This window comes from Culex quinquefasciatus, chromosome 3 (assembly GCF_015732765.1).
Source record: "Culex quinquefasciatus strain JHB chromosome 3, VPISU_Cqui_1.0_pri_paternal, whole genome shotgun sequence".
In the NCBI taxonomy this organism is placed as follows: Eukaryota; Metazoa; Arthropoda; class Insecta; order Diptera; family Culicidae; genus Culex; species Culex quinquefasciatus.
This window is the reverse complement of record NC_051863.1, coordinates 48237015-48257339: the sequence shown is the minus strand read 5'-3', so window position 1 is coordinate 48257339 and position 20325 is coordinate 48237015. Positions and strand designations below refer to the sequence as shown.

Genomic DNA, 20325 nt, shown 5'->3' with positions numbered 1-20325 from the left:
CAACCTTTTCCGATATCGTATCGGTTACCGGAGAATTACCCATATTTATTTTTGATTTTTATTAAGATATCATGAATTATTTTGTGTTATTCATTCTTTTTTTTTAACTTTTTGCTTTGACAAAGCTGTAAATTTTTAAATTGATTGCCTTTTCCTCCCTCTTCTCAGACCAACGACGCCCTCGGGTCAACGTTCAACTGGATCTACTTCGTGCCGCTGATAGTGCTGGGGTCGTTCTTCATGCTGAACCTAGTTCTCGGTGTCCTCAGCGGGTAAGTTTGGCACGGATTGAACCAAGCCACAACAGTCCAGTGTATACCAGTGTGAATACTTCAAAAATAACGCGTTCAATTCCAACAACTAATCCACACATAAAAGTGAATTTTCCAACGAGAGAGGTCGCGTCGAACGGCGTGCCCAGTTCCAAAAGTGCCGCACGAGGCAAATGTTCGTCGAAGCCATGACGGCCTACCTGGACTGGATTACGCAAGCAGGTTCCGTTTCAGAGTTGTGGCCCGTTTTTGAGCACCTGTATATTGCGTAACGCCGCCCGTTAAGCCGCGTGTGTATGTTCCGTAAGCTAATCAAAATCGTGGATGAATCCGTAAATAATGGCTATGATACACAATAAAGCTACGGAACCCGGATAAAAAATTACCATTTGATTACCATATTGGATCATACAATGACACTTTGAGAAATGGTAACTATTTGTGAAATCGTTTTTCAATTTCCCAAAATTAAAATTTAACTATATTAAACTATTTGTGAACTGTTTGATTTAAGGTTACTTTTTGCCAAATAGTACTTAAACCATTTATTTACCATACAACAAACAGTTTTTTGACGAAAATAGTACTGAGTTTTTTAAAGTTACCATTGCTAACCACCCTTATGCCAGATGGTTAACCCGCATAAAGATTTACTATAAACCAACAGTAGATTTTATGGTTATCACACGATAAATTCTATGGTTATTTTTACCATGATTCTACAGTAGCCTTTATGTTTTTTCACCATAGAATATATCTTATTTTGGGAATTTACTATAAAAAAGGGGTATTGTTAGGCACAGTCACCATAAAAATTTCGACTTTTCCCCATACAAAAAAAAACCAAATACTATACATTTTACCGTATTTTCATTGATGCCTTTTCCGTCAAAAAATTGACCCAAACCATAGAAAACATCATGCATCTATAATAAATACAGTAACCATTACTATGGTTTGCACAGTAAATTCACAGTTCTTCATGGATTTTCCCATACTAAATGATATTGTAAAAACTATAATCGGACAATGAAATAAATAATAACTACAGTAAGTTTTATTGTATTTTTATGTTATTTATTTTTTTTCTCTCCACTAAATTGTACTGTAAAAAAAGAATATGGACAATGAAATATATAATTAAATACAGTATTTTTATGGTTCTTATTGTATTGGCCCAAAAAGCTGTGTACGTTTGTGTTCGTGTTGGTGCGTGTTACAAACTTTGGCTTTGGTTTCTCTTCCACCCAGTCAGTTCAATTCGAATTCTGAAACGAAATCAAATTAGATTCGAATTAGGTTCCATTTCGAACGCAACAACCGGTTTGAACACGGAACCGGTTGTTGCGTTTGAAACGGTTTCTATTTAGAATCTAATTAGATTCCGTTTCCAAATTCGAATTGAACTGCTGGGCTCTTGCAATTTTTTCAGCGACAACCTTTATGAAAATCCGTCCGCCATCATCGAATCGGCCAGGTTCGCGCGAAGGCTCCGGTTGATTTCGTCCTCTTGTCACCACCAACACCACAGGAACTCCGTCTACGTTGTCGGTCTACCCTTTTCGCATCTGTAGCAACGCCTTCCAGGAAACGGCCAGGAAAATTTGGCGATCCAAACAAGCAGCCTGCGGAATTTGAACAGTAAATACTCCGCTTTCTGTCTTCCCCCGCTCCTGCTTACCTGGTTGCAGTAGGATTGCCCTCTTGGTGATCAGTTGACCCGTGGATGAGATTGTTGCACTGTTTCCATTGATTTCATCCGGAAAGAAACTCCCCGGCAGCATTACTTGGCTCATCCTTAATCCACGATCGAAATAGTCCCTGCAATAACGAAAACAAATAATAAAAATAGTCAGCAAAAAAAGTTTTTTTGTTTGTTTATTCTCAAGCAGGCCAAGGAAAATGTCTGCAAGTGCTGCAAAGTGAGATTCCACGAACACGGAACCGGTTGTAGCGTTTGGAACAGGATTTGTTAACTATTCGAATTGAATTTCGTTTCAGAACTCAAGTTGAACTGACTGGGTTGTTACGTTTGAACCGGAATCCGAATCGAGAACCGTTTCAGAATTGAAAATACTGGGCCGTAGCTCTGTCCTCCTCCAATAGCGTAGAAAAAATGTCCCAAGAAACAACCACACTTCAAACTCACCCTGGTCCGTCACTCGGCAGAACCAACACCCGGAACGTCATGACGGCGGCCGGGAAAGTCCGCAGCTGGAGCCGGGCCTTCTTTTCCAAAACGAGCGCCTCCGTTGTGTTGAATCCCGGTAAAAAGAGAAACACAAAAGCAGGCCATGAAAATGCCTACTGCTGGGATTCCGCCCTTTCAAGTTTCACAAAACAGCAAATACTCACCCAGATTTGCTCATTCCGCCATTTAGGAGCTGTTCCGGTACGGCCACCCGCACGATTAAACGACAGAGGATCCTTTTTCACAATCACACACTACTTGACCCACGTTGAAAATCTCAAATAAATCCGCGGCCACCACCAACGTGATTGAACACGCACGCAAGTGAAAATTTTTGACAGCTCGCTGCGTTGGTCATGGTGCGTTCGTTTGGTGAGCGTTGCCAAGTTCAGTCATGGTGCGTTCGTTTAAGCTAAGTATGCAGATCGGAAGGAACGTGGTCAAGAAATCAGGGAATTAAGGAATTAGGAAATTTGTAAATTAGGAATAAGGAAATTTGGGAAACTATTAAATTATGAAATAAGGAATTAGGAAATAAGGAAATAAGAAAATTACGGAATTAAGGAATTAGGAAATTTGGGAATTAGGAAATTTGGGAATCAGGAAATTTGGGAATTAGGAAATTTGGAAATTATGATACTAGCAAATAGGTAAAATAAAGAAAATAAGAAAATTAGGTTATATGTAAATATGTTAGGAAATTAGGAAGTTAGGAATTTCGGAAGTTAGGAAATAAGGAAATTAGGAAGTTAGGAAATTCGGAAATTAGGAAATTAGGAGTTAGGAAATTAGGAAATCAATAAATTAGGAAATTAAATTCTTAAATTCTTAAATTCTTAAATTTTAAATTCTTAAATTCTTAAATTCTTAAATTCTTAAATTTAAATTCTTAAATTCTTAAATTCTTAAATTCTTAAATTCTTAAATTCTTAAATTCTTAAATTTTAAATTCTTAAATTCTTAAATTTAAATTTTAAATTCTTAATTTCTTAAATTCTTAAATTCTTAAATTTAAATTCTTAAATTCTTAAATTTTAAATTTTAAATTTTAAATTTTAAATTCTTAAATTCTTAAATTTAAATTCTTAAATTTAAATTCTTAAATTCTTAAATTCTTAAATTTAAATTTTAAATTCTTAAATTCTTAAATTCTTAAATTTAAATTCTTAAATTCTTAAATTCTTAAATTCTTAAATTCTTAAATTTAAATTTTAAATTCTTAAATTATTAAATTTAAATTCTTAAATTAAATTCTTAAATTTAAATTCTTAAATTCTTAAATTCTTAAATTCTTAAATTCTTAAATTTAAATTCTTAAATTCTTAAATTTTAAATTCTTAAATTCTTAAATTTAAATTCTTAAATTCTTAAATTTAAATTTTAAATTCTTAAATTCTTAAATTTAAATTCTTAAATTCTTAAATTTAAATTTTAAATTCTTAAATTTAAATTCTTAAATTCTTAAATTTAAATTCTTAAATTCTTAAATTCTTAAATTTAAATTCTTAAATTTAAATTTAAATTCTTAAATTTAAATTTTAAATTTAAATTCTTAAATTCTTAAATTTAAATTCTTAAATTTAAATTCTTAAATTTAAATTTAAATTCTTAAATTTAAATTCTTAAATTCTTAAATTCTTAAATTCTTAAATTTTAAATTCTTAAATTCTTAAATTCTTAAATTCTTAAATTTAAATTCTTAAATTCTTAAATTCTTAAATTCTTAAATTCTTAAATTCTTAAATTCTTAAATTCTTAAATTCTTAAATTTTAAATTCTTAAATTCTTAAATTTAAATTCTTAAATTCTTAAATTCTTAAATTCTTAAATTTTAAATTTAAATTCTTAAATTCTTAAATTTAAATTCTTAAATTTTAAATTTTAAATTTTAAATTCTTAAATTTTAAATTTTAAATTCTTAAATTTTAAATTCTTAAATTCTTAAATTCTTAAATTCTTAAATTCTTAAATTCTTAAATTCTTAAATTCTTAAATTCTTAAATTCTTAAATGCTTAAATTCCAAATTTTTAAGTTTAAGTTTTAAAATTGTTGAATTTTTAATTTTAAAGTTTTTTTAATTAAATATTTAAATTTGTAAGTTTTTAAATCTTTTAATTTTTAAATTTTGATTCTTTAATTCTAATTTTTTTAATTTCTAGAATCTTAATTTTTCATTTTAGATTTTATTAATTTTTTCTAATGTTCTATATTTCCGATTTTTCAAACTTTTGGAATTTTGACTTGTACATTCGTTTTGTATGTTAACATTTTTGAGCTATTGAAATTATAAAAACTTTAATATTAAAATTAGTATTCAATTCTGCATATTTCCAAATTTCAGATTTTTGTTGAAATTGTCTTTAATTGAAAAAAATGTTATTTGAAATTTCTGAAATGTTTGTTTTTTTCATATTTTTGAATTTGTTTTTTGGTTGGATTTAATGATTTCAGATTATTATTGAATTTTCAGTAAGAACATATCAAGAGTTTTAATATTTTAATATTTTAATTTTTTAATATTTTAATATTTTAATATTTTAATATTTTAATATTTTAATATTTTAATATTTTAATATTTTAATATTTTAATATTTTAATATTTTAATATTTTAATTTTTTAATATTTTAATATTTTAATATTTTAATATTTTAATATTTTAATATTTTAATATTTTTAATATTTTAATATTTTAATATTTTAATATTTTAATATTTTAATATTTTAATATTTTAATATTTTAATATTTTAATATTTTAATATTTTAATATTTTAATATTTTAATATTTTAATATTTTAATATTTTAATATTTTAATATTTTAATATTTTAATATTTTAATATTTTAATATTTTAATATTATAATATTTTAATATTTTAACATTTTAATATTTTAATATTTTAATATTTTAATATTTTAATATTTTAATATTTTAATATTTTAATATTTTAATATTTTAATATTTTAATATTTTAATATTTTAATATTTTAATATTTTAATATTTTAATATTTTAATATTTTAATATTTTAATATTTTAATATTTTAATATTTTAATATTTTAATATTTTAATATTTTAATATTTTAATATTTTAATATTTTAATATTTTAATATTTTAATATTTTAATATTTTAATATTTTAATATTTTAATATTTTAATATTTTAATATTTTAATATTTTAATATTTTAATATTTTAATATTTTAATATTTTAATATTTTAATATTTTAATATTTTAATATTTTAATATTTAAATATTTAAATATTTAAATATTTAAATATTTTAATATTTTAATATTTTAATATTTTAATATTTTAATATTTTAATATTTTAATATTTTAATATTTTAATATTTTAATATTTTAATATTTTAATATTTTAATATTTTAATATTTTAATATTTTAATATTTTAATATTTTAATATTTTAATATTTTAATATTTTAATATTTTAATATTTTAATATTTTAATATTTTAATATTTTAATATTTTAATATTTTAATATTTTAATATTTTAATATTTTAAAATTTTAATATTTTAATATTTTAATATTTTAATATTTTAATATTTTAATATTTTAATATTTTAATATTTTAATATTTTAATATTTTAATATTTTAATATTTTAATATTTTAATATTTTAATATTTTAATATTTTAATATTTTAATATTTTAATATTTTAATATTTTAATATTTAAATATTTTAATATTTTAATATTTTAATATTTTAATATTTTAATATTTTAATATTTTAATATTTTAATATTTTAATATTTTAATATTTTAATTTTTTAATATTTTAATATTTTAATATTTTAATATTTTAATATTTTAATATTTGAATTTTTTAATATTTTAATTTTTTAATATTTTAATATTTTAATATTTTAATATTTTAATATTTTAATATTTTAATATTGTAATATTTTAATATTGTAATATTTTAATATTTTAATATTTTAATATTTTAATATTTTAATATTTTTATATTTTCAATACTTTTATTACATGATTCGCATTATTTAAAAAAATCGTTCAAAAAAAGTTCACACTATGCAACTATAACATTACAATTAAACTTACTGTAACAAAAATTGGAAAAAATGCGTTATGAGATTTCCAATAACAAAACCATAATATTTGCTGTGTTCATGGAATGTACAGTAGTTTTATTGTTTCAATTTATAACATTGCCAATAACAAAACCATGAAATTTGCTGTAACCATAAAATCTACGATAACTTTATCATCATTCCAATGAAGTTAAAAAAAATCAACCATAAACTTACCATAAATATTATAATATCTATTGTAACTTCATGGTTTTGACAATACAAATCATCATATAATTTTATTCGGGAAACCATTTGTGAGATAGTAAAAATTCATGCCAACCATATAAATACCATTTTTAAAATAGTAGTCAAACATTTTTGGAAATGGTAGTAACAATATAGTTTAAAGTTCAATTACCATATGAAAAAAAGTTTTTATATGGTACTTTTTTATGCGGGAAGGCTTCGTAGTTAGTTTGTGAATTGATACTAAGTTATTGAAAGGGGTAGTAAAGGGCTTCCAATGGAAGATTTAATTGCTGTTTCCGTTTAATCAACACGTAAAATGCTAACATAACACTTTGCACCAAATATGCTTCTCTCTTGTTGTTTTTCTTTGATCTCTTCCCAACTCCCACATTTCCTGCCCATATTTCCACAGAGAGTTTGCCAAAGAGCGAGAAAAGGTAGAAAATAGGCAGGAGTTCCTAAAGCTTCGTAGACAGCAGCAGCTAGAGAAGGAGCTTAACGGATACGTCGAGTGGATCTGTAAAGCTGGTACAGTATTGCTTGCTTGTGTAGTTGTACCTTAAGGTTACGTTTAATTCTTTTCCCTTTCCCAACATTGTCCCTAAAACTGTCCGCACCCCTTCCCTTCATCCAATTATCTGGTACAAGCAAGTTCCTGCACAAGTACCTCCACACCTGATCTCGCAAAAAACCAGCTTCAGCTCGTTTGTTATTGTTGCTCAATTAGGACACGTGTAATTGGCCCCCGCCACTAATTGCTGTCTCGTTGCAATTTTCTCTTCTCTCTGTCTCGATTCCTCTTTTGGATGAATTTTTCTTTTGAAATTTTCCACCATACTCTCCCCGCTGGCGATGACTGGCGGAAATAATGGAAATTGTGGACTGTACCTACCCACACCCACCCGCTCTCACTTGGATGATATTAATCAACGGCCACTCCTTCCACAGAGGAAGTGATCTTGGCGGAGGAGCGAACCACCGAGGAGGAGCGGATGCACATCATGGACGGTAAGTGAGATGGAGATCAATGAACATTGTATAAATAACAGGCTATTTTTAAAGGAAAAAAATGTCTCATATGCAAAAACAGCAAGCTGAGAAAAACGCATTTGAAGTTTGTCCCACACATAAGGCTACGTGTTAAGTTTTCACGGAAAAACTGGATTTCCTCCTGATTTCTAGAACAAAGTACTGGATGTTATAGGCTTTTCGGAAAGAGCACACGATTTTGAACGAAACTGCATCATTAACTCAAATGTGATGAAAATGCATATGGGACATTTATGCGATCAGGGGCAGTTAAAATCCACTTGAAAGATGATTTCCAATTATTCCTGAAAGTTTCATGTAGATATTTCATGATTAAAATGAGGAACAAACGATTTCAGCTTGAAACATTACCATGCGCAAAGCGAGCAGTCAAACTATCTGAGCTTTTTTCTTGAAACAACAAGTTGATTACCGGATGCCACGATATCTCAAGATTGGATGGACCAAATTGGCTGAAATTTGAGGTGAAGACTTTCAAGACATACCCCGTTAGGGTGGAATCAAAAATTGTTTTTTTTTTCAGCAACAACCTCCCAAAATTTGGGAGCGATCGGTTAAGCCCACGATTGGCGCAAAGCGATTGAAATTTGTATGGAAATCACTATGGGGAAACTTGCATTTTCACATTTTTTTAATTTACAAAATTCAAGTTTTATTATTTTATGAATCTAACACCGTAAAAGTATAACCCTGGATGTCCTGAACAACTCTCCCCAAAACAGTATGGTGCTAAATTGCTTCTAACAAAAGTAACAGAGCGTTCAAATGAGACATTTCGACATGCTCGGTAAAAATCATACTTTTTGCCAACACTGCCAAGTCAGGTGGAAACTTTCGAAAACTATAATATATTTGAGGAATTGGGGCACAACTGAACTAAATAACATTTTCAGAACATTTCTTCATATTGATTCTACGTAAGGTTCATCAAAAAATAAGAACAATCATGTTTGTTTTGTATTTTATGGTTCCTTTGGCAATGTTGGCAGAAAATGTAAGTTTCACTGATTATTTCAATACAATACTTTAGAAAACTCTGTATCTTTTTTATGACGCAATTTAGCACCATACTGTCTTCTGGAGAGTTGTTAAGGACATCAAGGGCTATACTTTTACGGTGTTAGTTTCATAAAATAATATAAAATGAATTTTGAAAATTGAAAAATGTGAAAATGCTAGTTTCCCCAAAGTAATTCCCAAACAAATTACAATCGATTTGCGCCAATCGTGGGCTTAACCAATCACTCCCAAATTTTGGAAGGTTGTTTGGGACTTTAAAAGGGACCCAAAAAAATGTGTTGCTGATTGGATTTTTACCATTTTATTTTTTCCCATACAACTCGATTCCACCCTAATACCCCGTGTGCATGACGAATAGGCCGTCCCAAAAAAATGAAAAGTTGTCAAATCTTTGGTGCTCACCCCTAGAATGATAGATTTCGAATGAAACAAATTCATTTTAAAAAAAAACTTATTTTTTTCAAAAATAGTTACCCATTAGAACTTTGTTTGTTTATATCGAGAAGATCACTGTCATATTGTGAGAAAATCTCATGTTTTTCATGAAATGTTATAAACAAATATCATTTTTGAGCGAGCAAAATAAAAATATCCAAAATATATGCCTTCCCGTTTGTAATCATAGTAGCCATTGTTTTATGCTAAAAACGCTTATATGAAAAGAATTTAGAAAATTCGTCACTTTTTGTTCACTAAAATGCAAATTTCTCGGCTTTGCGTGGACAAAAATTGAATGTTAACATTCCAACGCCCAAGGCTCCAAAAAAGTTGGAACGGTAACTTAAACTCAATGGTTCTCGGGCATAACTCAACCAATCAAGATGATTCTTCTTTTCAGTGATTTGTTAGGATGTCTAGATGATTCTAAAACTTTGCAGAACTTAATTTGATCAAATCTGTAATTTTTGCGATCAAAAACATCGTTCCAACTTTTTTTTTCGAGTGTAAAAAAAAATTCGTCGAAAATTCCGCGGAGGCTGTCGTTTAAAAAAAGGTGGAACGATGATTTTGATCGCAAAAATTACAGATTCGATCAAATTAAGTTCTGCAAAGTTCTAGAATCATCTAGACATTCTTACAAATCAGTGGAAACAAGAATCGTCCCGATTGGTTGAGTTATGCCCGAGAACCAGCGAGTTGAAGTTACCGTTCCAACTTTTTTGGGAGGCTTGGGCGTCCGAGTAAGTTGGACATGCGTTGGGCGTTCCAGTGTTAAAAAAAGAAAAATGATCTCCGTAAAATTTCCTAAAAGCTGAATGCATTAGTTTTGGCTGCAATTTTTTTTGTCTCTTTCTAGGGAGCGATTTTTGAAATTTTTTAGCTAAAAAATACAAATTTTTCTCCCTAAAACGCCATGCCATTCCCAAACACAAGCTTTTATGGACTATGTCTGTACAGGATTTTTTTCAGGGGACATTAAACTTTAACTTGAAGCCCAAGGCGACCAAACTTGAATGAATTTAGTATGATTGTTTTTTTTTTGTTACGCGCATTTCTGAAAAATACTTGAAAAATGTACTTTTTTTCATTCAAGTTCCGCGCGCGAGTTGTAAACCATTGTTTTTGACATCCTAATCTATCATTCTAGGGGTGAGCACTAAAGATTTGACAGCTTTTAATTTTTTTGGACGGCGTAATGACGAAGCACGGTTTTGATATTCAATATTTTTTATCTTTTTCGATTTTTTATTTAATTTATCCTTCGTCATGCATATGTTACTGGTTTAACAAGTCTTCACGAAAATTTTGAGTCTATTTGGTCAAAGCAAAGTTGAGGTATCTTGGCACCCGATTTTTGAAACCACTAACTTCAAATTTCTATGTCTCGGCAGTAGTACAAAGGTCTTCAAATTTATTGTGTAAATAGTTAAAAATGTTAATACCAAGTGAATTTTCAGTACGATTTTGTACGAAGAAAATCACTTTTCTGTTAAGCCGTTGCCAGTGTTGCGAATAATTGATAGAAAAGTTATCATTTGATAATCTCTGCACCAAAAACATTTGAGAGTAAAGCGACCGTCACTATAGCTTCCCGAGCAGACGGAAATAATGTGGGAATAACATTTTTTGTTATTTGAAAATACTAGGCCAATAACATTTTATGTTATTTATAACAAGTTTTGTTATTCGCCGTTATGATTTTTTTGTTATTGCATTGTTATTGTAATAACAGACTAATAACATTTTTAGTTATTCTTCGAACAAATCTTTGTTATTTTTTGTTATTTTAACAACTAATCCGATCATCCCAATAAAAGTTAGAGGTATTCTTTCATAACAAAAAATGTTATTCCATAGTTGTTTTGACTTGCAACCAAGGGTGTCTCACCACATCGGATGCCACCCGAATGTCAACCAAATGTAGTCAAATGTCATCCCAATGCATTGCACCTCATTCAAAGCCACGGTTCGATACCCTCGTACTGGAGGTTCCCAAATAGGTTCCCATTCGTTCGTACTAGAACACTAGTCACACGTAATACACGATACGATCGCTGACTGACCTATTACGTCCATGTTAACAACACGGTCTCGCTCACACCTCACCTCACCTCTCTGTTCGGGCGTTCGCGTACACTCTCTCGTGCGCTCCCGCCGAACAGCCGTACCTCTCTCCGATTCATTTTCCCGTCGTGTCCGTACCCTCTACAGTCAGGTAGTCTCAGTGGACGTACGCTCATACGAGAGCACCGGTCTGGGATGGGCGCGCGCTCTTGGTGGTAGATACATCTCCGACACATCTCCGAGTGCGCACCGCTCCGTAGAACCACGTATGACGTCCATGTTAACAACACGGTCACGCTCACACCACACCTCACCTCTCTGTTCGGGCGTTCGTACACTTTCGTGAGCTCCCGCCGAACAGCCGAACCCGTATCCGATTCCTCTCTCCGTCTCCGTCCCTATCTTCTCTCGCCCACCTTCGTCGGGTCCTCTCTGCGGGCCTGCGCTCATACGGGGCACCGGTCTACGGTTGGCTCGCGCTCTCGGTGGTAGATACGTGTATGTATCTTCGAGTGCGCACCTCCCGTAAAACCGCGTATGACGATCCCGGTTCAATGATGGAGTTTTCATATACGCTCATGAAGGGCCTCCATTACCAAACTTGACTCCCCATAGGTACGAGAAAGCAGAGCGTTCCCCAAAAGACGACTTAAAATTTGTATGCAATAAAAATGATCTCCAACCGCCTGCATCACAAGTCGGGGCAAATCGGGACATCATGTCCGCGGACGTATGCATCGGTGTTGAACGAAAGTCCCCGTACCCCCCAGCCTGGAGTTTGGTCACGTCCTGGCCACTCCCGGAACCGGTAAAGATTGCTTCCCCGAAGGTAGGCATGCTCTGCGGACCTCTTCCGTGCCCGTAGACGGGGCCACCATACACGCGTGCGCTACTACATGGGTCGACGATCTCGCACTTCCCGACCCCAGGGTCCCTGTCCGTGTGGAATTGCATCTGGAATAGTAAGCGTATATGGTGACCCCGACTCGTCATGAAAATATTTTTTTTAACCCGTTTTTTTTTCATTTCTTCTTCTTTTTCTTTTTTTTCTTCTTCTTCTTTTTCTTTTTTTTTCTCTTCTTCTTTTTTTTTTTTCTTCTTCTTCATTTTTTGACCAAAGCTCATGAGCGTACATCGGATAAAGTATATGGGGCGTACGCTGGCAAGGTCGAGCGCAAGCGACGCTACATGCTGCCACCAACACTGTCGGCGTACACCAGTCCATGTATATGGAGTGTACGCGGGTTTGCGCACACGATGTTCCCACTCCTAGGACGGTACATTCCTTCGAAGTGTACGGATGCGCACCCGAGGTTGCCTACCATGTCAACCTTTTTCATATGCCAGACTTAGGCAAATTTTGCCAATTTAGGTGAACTTTTTTCCCATGTAGGCGAAACTCGCCTCCAAGTAATCCAATTTGGCCTCCACTTGAGTAAACCCTGTCTCAGCGTGGATACCGGTACCTAAGCTCATCGGCGTACACCAGTCCACGTACACCAGTCCGCGTATATGGGGTGTACGCGGGTTTGCGCACACGATGTTCCCAGTCCTAGGACGGTACATTCCTTCGAAGTGTACGGATGCGCACCCGAGGTTGCCTACCATGTCAACCTTTTTCATATGCCAGACTTAGGCAAATTTTGCCAATTTAGGTGAACTTTTTTCCCATGTAGGCGAAACTCGCCTCCAAGTAATCCAATTTGGCCTCCACTTGAGTAAACCCTGTCTCAGCGTGGATACCGGTACCTAAGCTCATCGGCGTACACCAGTCCACGTACACCAGTCCGCGTATATGGGGTGTACGCGGGTTTGCGCACACGATGTTCCCAGTCCTAGGACGGTACATTCCTTCGAAGTGTACGGATGCGCACCCGAGGTTGCCTACCATGTCAACCTTTTTCATATGCCAGACTTAGGCAAATTTTGCCAATTTAGGTGAACTTTTTTCCCATGTAGGCGAAACTCGCCTCCAAGTAATCAATTTGGCCTCCACTTGAGTAAACCCTGTCTCAGCGTGGATACCGGTACCTAAGCTCATCGGCGTACACCAGTCCGCGTACACCAGTCCGCGTACACCAGTCCACGTACACCAGTCCGCGTATATGGGGTGTACGCGGGTTTGCGCACACGATGTTCCCAGTCCTAGGACGGTACATTCCTTCGAAGTGTACGGATGCGCACCCGAGGTTGCCTACCATGTCAACCTTTTTCATATGCCAGACTTAGGCAAATTTTGCCAATTTAGGTGAACTTTTTTCCCATGTAGGCGAAACTCGCCTCCAAGTAATCCAATTTGGCCTCCACTTGAGTAAACCCTGTCTCAGCGTGGATACCGGTACCTAAGCTCATCGGCGTACACCAGTCCACGTACACCAGTCCGCGTATATGGGGTGTACGCGGGTTTGCGCACACGATGTTCCCAGTCCTAGGACGGTACATTCCTTCGAAGTGTACGGATGCGCACCCGAGGTTGCCTACCATGTCAACCTTTTTCATATGCCAGACTTAGGCAAATTTTGCCAATTTAGGTGAACTTTTTTCCCATGTAGGCGAAACTCGCCTCCAAGTAATCCAATTTGGCCTCCACTTGAGTAAACCCTGTCTCAGCGTGGATACCGGTACCTAAGCTCATCGGCGTACACCAGTCCACGTACACCAGTCCGCGTATATGGGGTGTACGCGGGTTTGCGCACACGATGTTCCCAGTCCTAGGACGGTACATTCCTTCGAAGTGTACGGATGCGCACCCGAGGTTGCCTACCATGTCAACCTTTTTCATATGCCAGACTTAGGCAAATTTTGCCAATTTAGGTGAACTTTTTTCCCATGTAGGCGAAACTCGCCTCCAAGTAATCCAATTTGGCCTCCACTTGAGTAAACCCTGTCTCAGCGTGGATACCGGTACCTAAGCTCATCGGCGTACACCAGTCCGCGTACACCAGTCCGCGTACACCAGTCCACGTACACCAGTCCGCGTATATGGGGTGTACGCGGGTTTGCGCACACGATGTTCCCAGTCCTAGGACGGTACATTCCTTCGAAGTGTACGGATGCGCACCCGAGGTTGCCTACCATGTCAACCTTTTTCATATGCCAGACTTAGGCAAATTTTGCCAATTTAGGTGAACTTTTTTCCCATGTAGGCGAAACTCGCCTCCAAGTAATCCAATTTGGCCTCCACTTGAGTAAACCCTGTCTCAGCGTGGATACCGGTACCTAAGCTCATCGGCGTACACCAGTCCACGTACACCAGTCCGCGTATATGGGGTGTACGCGGGTTTGCGCACACGATGTTCCCAGTCCTAGGACGGTACATTCCTTCGAAGTGTACGGATGCGCACCCGAGGTTGCCTACCATGTCAACCTTTTTCATATGCCAGACTTAGGCAAATTTTGCCAATTTAGGTGAACTTTTTTCCCATGTAGGCGAAACTCGCCTCCAAGTAATCCAATTTGGCCTCCACTTGAGTAAACCCTGTCTCAGCGTGGATACCGGTACCTAAGCTCATCGGCGTACACCAGTCCACGTACACCAGTCCGCGTATATGGGGTGTACGCGGGTTTGCGCACACGATGTTCCCAGTCCTAGGACGGTACATTCCTTCGAAGTGTACGGATGCGCACCCGAGGTTGCCTACCATGTCAACCTTTTTCATATGCCAGACTTAGGCAAATTTTGCCAATTTAGGTGAACTTTTTTCCCATGTAGGCGAAACTCGCCTCCAAGTAATCCAATTTGGCCTCCACTTGAGTAAACCCTGTCTCAGCGTGGATACCGGTACCTAAGCTCATCGGCGTACACCAGTCCACGTACACCAGTCCGCGTATATGGGGTGTACGCGGGTTTGCGCACACGATGTTCCCAGTCCTAGGACGGTACATTCCTTCGAAGTGTACGGATGCGCACCCGAGGTTGCCTACCATGTCAACCTTTTTCATATGCCAGACTTAGGCAAATTTTGCCAATTTAGGTGAACTTTTTTCCCATGTAGGCGAAACTCGCCTCCAAGTAATCCAATTTGGCCTCCACTTTACCATATAGGCAGACCTTGCCTCCGTATAGGCAAACTATACCTCCTTATAGGCAAGTTTCACCTCCAAGTAGGCGAACTTCGCCTCAAACTAACCCAACCCAGACAACTGTGGGTACTCATCTCACTTCAGCTCAGTGGTGCCATCACAGGAATGAACACTTTCCCATTTCCGGGACTTAGACGAATTTTGAAACTTTTGTGCATTTCATGGGTTGCATACATTTAGGGGCAACATTGTATAAAGAGTATAAACCGGATGTTTGTAGAGACCAGTACATAGGCAACTACAAACACCCGGTTATAACACTCCCTGGCTATTCAACCACCTTAGTGGTTGCATAGTCAGAGTGTCATCATGGATAGTAAAGAACACTCCAAGAGTACGGACATGATATAATATGTATTACTTATGAACCTAATCAACCTAGCTTGCCCTAGTTAGGCATGGGCTGTTTGTAACGTATCATACGAGCTTTTTCCTGAACCTTAGACGCAGTAAGCATCCACACTACACTACTCTTCTTAACGTGAAACACCTTCCCGTGGTCATCTCGTATCAGGTAGATGTGCTTATCGGACGTGCTGTTAGGCAGCGCGATCTGGCCCGAAAAGTTTGAAAACAGATGCTTAGCTTCATACACCTCCTGACCGGGTTCATGGTCTTCATGGTCCTCCGTGTCAGACTCACTATCGGAAACGATCAAGTCTTCCCAGTTCCGGTCCCCGAGGGCATGTACACTAAACTCGAAAGATTGTTCAGCCTGCAAGAGGCCAAGCTTGCCCAAGACCTCAGATGCCCTCCCCTCAGCACTGGTTAGTGCGGCTTTTATTTCAGCATCCGTCGGCAGTGTCGGTAGCACGGACTCGTTGGTCGGACCCGTGTGACCAGGGAATCGAAACTTAATACGGTTACGGTGCTGAATTTGATGCAGCATGTGAGCTCGCCGCAGCTTTTCGCCGATTTCCTTGAAAGTGAGGTTCGTCTGGGTATGGTTCATTGTCGTCATCGATCGAAGATTCCGGAATGTCGCCTCGACGTCCTGACTGCCGAAACACCTCACTAAGAATTCCTCGGGTCGGCCACGATCGCGGCAGTCTCTTGCTGCCAGCACAAGGCTGTGAGCATTTATCTCAAGACAAGCGTACGTGTTTGCTGTCACACATTGGAAGCTGCTTGTTCTATTCTTCAATGTCCAGTTCCTCCACGCCCGCATGAAAAACAACGCCTCCCTGTGGAAATAAACGGTGTTTAATTTAAACCCAACAATTGTGCCATAGATTAACTGTACCAGAGCATTGAGATGGCTTCAATCGGCGCCAACGATACATCAGTATATGCTCGGTATATAGCGCTCATGTAGCGGAGCAGCACTACCGTGCCCTCGCTACCAGGCACATGTTCCTCCAACAGGTTGATAACGGCTTCCTCCATTACTTTTTCCGTAGGTCGAAAGCTCATGAGGTCGGTCGGGTGAAGATCACCGTACGTGAGACCGTGTTTGTCCTTCGAAACCTTATCCAACAGGGCATCGAGGTGGGTAACGCTAGCCACCGATGTACCAATCATTAACGCTCGTTTGCGATTGAACAACTTGCGCGCTAGTTTGTTCACTGTGTGCGTTATATCTTGGTACAGATAGGTGCGCTGAACAAGTTTCCAAAGAAATCTAACACCTAGCTCATCACACGGTACATCTGCCAATTGCATGATGCTGAGCATTGCCTTCAGGAGAGTTGGGTCCCCATCTGAAGCTATACCAAAAACGGTGATGCCATGCTTCTTCAGCAAGTCGATGGTGTGAAGCCAACGCTTGAGTACATCTGCATACGTAAAGCTGTTGTCCGTACCCATGTAGAACAGCACGTACGGGGCCGCATTTGGATCTAGAGGTACTGCTAGTTGAACGTATGCAGTGCTTGCCAGTCGGCAATTTTTCAACTTGTCAGCCATATCCTGCGCATTGCTGGCGTCAAAGTAGTTTCGTTTGGGAAGTCCCGTGTGGTCAAGCGGAGCTACTAGTCCAGTCAAAGTGTTTGTTCGCTCGTCGTACTGGGCACGCGGGGTAACCTCGTCCCATCCTCCGCAAGCATCACCGTCAGCGGATAGCCGTTCTCGGTCAGGTAACGCTTCAGACCCGCCGCGTCGATCACCCCTGAAAAATAGGAAGTTAATGAAGGTTTAAGATTAAACCAAACATTCTTACCATCTTTAATGTCCGTTGTATGTTTGTCCATGTGCCTTAGAAGGGTAGCTCGGCTTATGCCGGGAACATTCCCAACCATGAACTCATGATACTTCTTCCCAGCCATTATGTATCGATACAACGACATGTCCTTTTCTTCATCGGTGTAGTGTAACTTGCATGCACTCTTAAATGCGATGGTCTCATAGAGCTTAATCAGGTTATAAGCCTTGGAAGTTGCCACAGGACATTCGGCTGCACTGTCCCGTGGTTCTAGTTTCCCGACGTTTTGTTGTCACTCCTCAGAAAACGCCCACCCCGCAAGTGATGATGGTGACGGCTGCTACCTTCGCCGGCGTATTGATACTGATTGATCAAGTCTGCCACCGACTTTCTGCTCGGTTGACATACACCGCTACCAGCAGCTCCATCACCGCCAGCGCTAACAGGAGCTGTACCATCGTTACCGCTTTCCGCAGGTCCACCATCGCCACTGCTAACAACAGTTTCACCATCGACAATAGCAGCTTCACTACTGTCACCATCATTTGCAGCTTCCTCATTGCTACCGCTTCTCGAAGCTCCACCACTGCCATCGCCAACAACTGCTTCGTCAACGCTATCGTTTCTCGAAGCTACACTACTGCCACCGCCAACATCAGCTTCCTCAACGCTTCCACTGCCACCACCAACAGCGCGATCCCCGTGAGCGCCATCTCCATCGCTATCCGTGTCCTCTTCTGAACTTGCCAGTTCTTCTTCTCTTCTACGGACCACTCCCCGTAAATGTGTACGAACATGCTGGTAATAATTATTCGTAACCCAATTGCCACCAGAACGCTTGCACATGGGACGTGTTTTCTTGCATACTGCGCACGTAACACGTACTGTCGCTTGGTCCCCGGTGTTTGAAATGGTAAGCACTGGCAAGTCTACGAAGTAGTCGGGGTCGACTCCACATTCCTCGTGCTGACGGTAGTAGTTGGCCAACTTCTAGAAGCATTTTCTTCGAATCGTCAGCAATAGGATTTACTTGGTCTGTACCAATTTCTTGGCACCGTCTCGCTAGTACCGGTGAGCCCTCGATGAATTGGCGTATCCCGTACTTTCGGATCAATTTGCCTACATTGTCGATCGAAACCTTTTCAGCGGCATGCACAGTGAATGTTGCCAGATCGTTCTGTTGCCGGCCAAACACATCGTACTTTGACCTTGTGAGCCCTCGGCTTACGGCATCATCGAAAATTTCGACACCACTATTTCTGACATCATCTTCGATGAGTTTCGGCCATTCCACACTTGCCTCAGCGATGACTTGCGATGCTGACAGGTCGAACATATCCAGCAAGGCCATGACTCGATGCGGCACGAGACCGATCACCTTCTGGACACGTTTCCAGAACCGCTCCTTTATCTGCCCCCTTTCTTCGGCATTCATCCTTGCTGCTATTGTGATAGTCAGTACAACGGCACTATTTTAGTCTGCAAGGAAAGGAGAAAGACGTTTGGTTAGCAAAGGCAGGCAATAAAATGGCAAGTTTAAATGCATTATAATGCATCCGAACACATCGGATGCATCTTTTATGAGCCACCCCCTGGTGCCCTTCCGTACAAATTCCAACCCTACCAATATGGGGGAGACACCAAGGGTGTCTCACCACATCGGATGCCACCCGAATGTCAACCAAATGTAGTCAAATGTCATCCCAATGCATTGCACCTCATTCAAAGCCACGGTTCGATACCCTCGTACTGGAGGTTCCCAAATAGGTTCCCATTCGTTCGTACTAGAACACTAGTCACACGTAATACACGATACGATCGCTGACTGACCTATTACGTCCATGTTAACAACACGGTCTCGCTCACACCTCACCTCACCTCTCTGTTCGGGCGTTCGCGTACACTCTCTCGTGCGCTCCCGCCGAACAGCCGTACCTCTCTCCGATTCATTTTCCCGTCGTGTCCGTACCCTCTACAGTCAGGTAGTCTCAGTGGACGTACGCTCATACGAGAGCACCGGTCTGGGATGGGCGCGCGCTCTTGGTGGTAGATACATCTCCGACACATCTCCGAGTGCGCACCGCTCCGTAGAACCACGTATGACGTCCATGTTAACAACACGGTCACGCTCACACCACACCTCACCTCTCTGTTCGGGCGTTCGTACACTTTCGTGAGCTCCCGCCGAACAGCCGAACCCGTATCCGATTCCTCTCTCCGTCTCCGTCCCTATCTTCTCTCGCCCACCTTCGTCGGGTCCTCTCTGCGGGCCTGCGCTCATACGGGGCACCGGTCTACGGTTGGCTCGCGCTCTCGGTGGTAGATACGTGTATGTATCTTCGAGTGCGCACCTCCCGTAAAACCGCGTATGACGATCCCGGTTCAATGATGGAGTTTTCATATACGCTCATGAAGGGCCTCCATTACCAAACTTGACTCCCCATAGGTACGAGAAAGCAGAGCGTTCCCAAAAGACGACTTAAAATTTGTATGCAATAAAAATGATCTCCAACCGCCTGCATCACAAGTCGGGGCAAATCGGGACATCATGTCCGCGGACGTATGCATCGGTGTTGAACGAAAGTCCCCGTACCCCCCAGCCTGGAGTTTGGTCACGTCCTGGCCACTCCCGGAACCGGTAAAGATTGCTTCCCCCGAAGGTAGGCATGCTCTGCGGGACCTCTTCCGTGCCCGTAGACGGGGCCACCATACACGCGTGCGCTACTACATGGGTCGACGATCTCGCACTTCCCGAC

At 38.2% G+C, this 20325-nt stretch overlaps 2 protein-coding genes and 1 long non-coding RNA gene across 15 annotated transcripts in view; 1 reads left to right on the top strand and 2 right to left on the bottom strand.

Annotated features, from left to right (window-relative positions):
- The window catches only part of LOC6036934 (voltage-dependent calcium channel type A subunit alpha-1), a 176843-nt gene that overhangs the window by 59335 nt on the left and 97183 nt on the right, over positions 1–20325 (top strand). For all 13 annotated transcript variants that reach the window (XM_038264614.1, XM_038264621.1, XM_038264617.1 and 10 more), the window contains exons 7-9: positions 169–272; positions 7184–7299; positions 7720–7779. In XM_038264614.1, coding sequence (XP_038120542.1) covers positions 169–272; positions 7184–7299; positions 7720–7779 — 280 coding nt within the window. The remainder of the gene's footprint in view (positions 1–168; positions 273–7183; positions 7300–7719; positions 7780–20325) is intronic.
- LOC119770187 lies at positions 1353–1866 on the bottom strand. The gene is made up of 2 exons (XR_005278703.1): positions 1712–1866; positions 1353–1540 (listed from the first exon to the last, which is right to left on the bottom strand). It is a non-coding gene; the product is annotated as an uncharacterized LOC119770187 (long non-coding RNA).
- On the bottom strand, positions 15699–17425 carry LOC119770185. Its single transcript, XM_038264626.1, has 2 exons — positions 16673–17425; positions 15699–16613 (listed from the first exon to the last, which is right to left on the bottom strand). The coding sequence occupies exons 1-2, from the start codon at positions 17332–17334 to the stop codon at positions 15818–15820; spliced, it is 1458 nt and encodes a 485-aa protein (XP_038120554.1). The 5' UTR covers positions 17335–17425; the 3' UTR covers positions 15699–15817.

Excerpts from the sequence above, each read along its gene's own strand:
- LOC119770185 (XM_038264626.1), bottom strand. The coding sequence starts at position 17,334 with ATGGCTGACAAGTTGAAAAATTGCCGACTGGCAAGCACTGCATACGTT. Across the intron at positions 16,614-16,672 it reads GAAGCCATCTCAATGCTCTG|GGAGGCGTTGTTTTTCATGC; the intron begins GTACAGTTAATC and ends TTATTTCCACAG.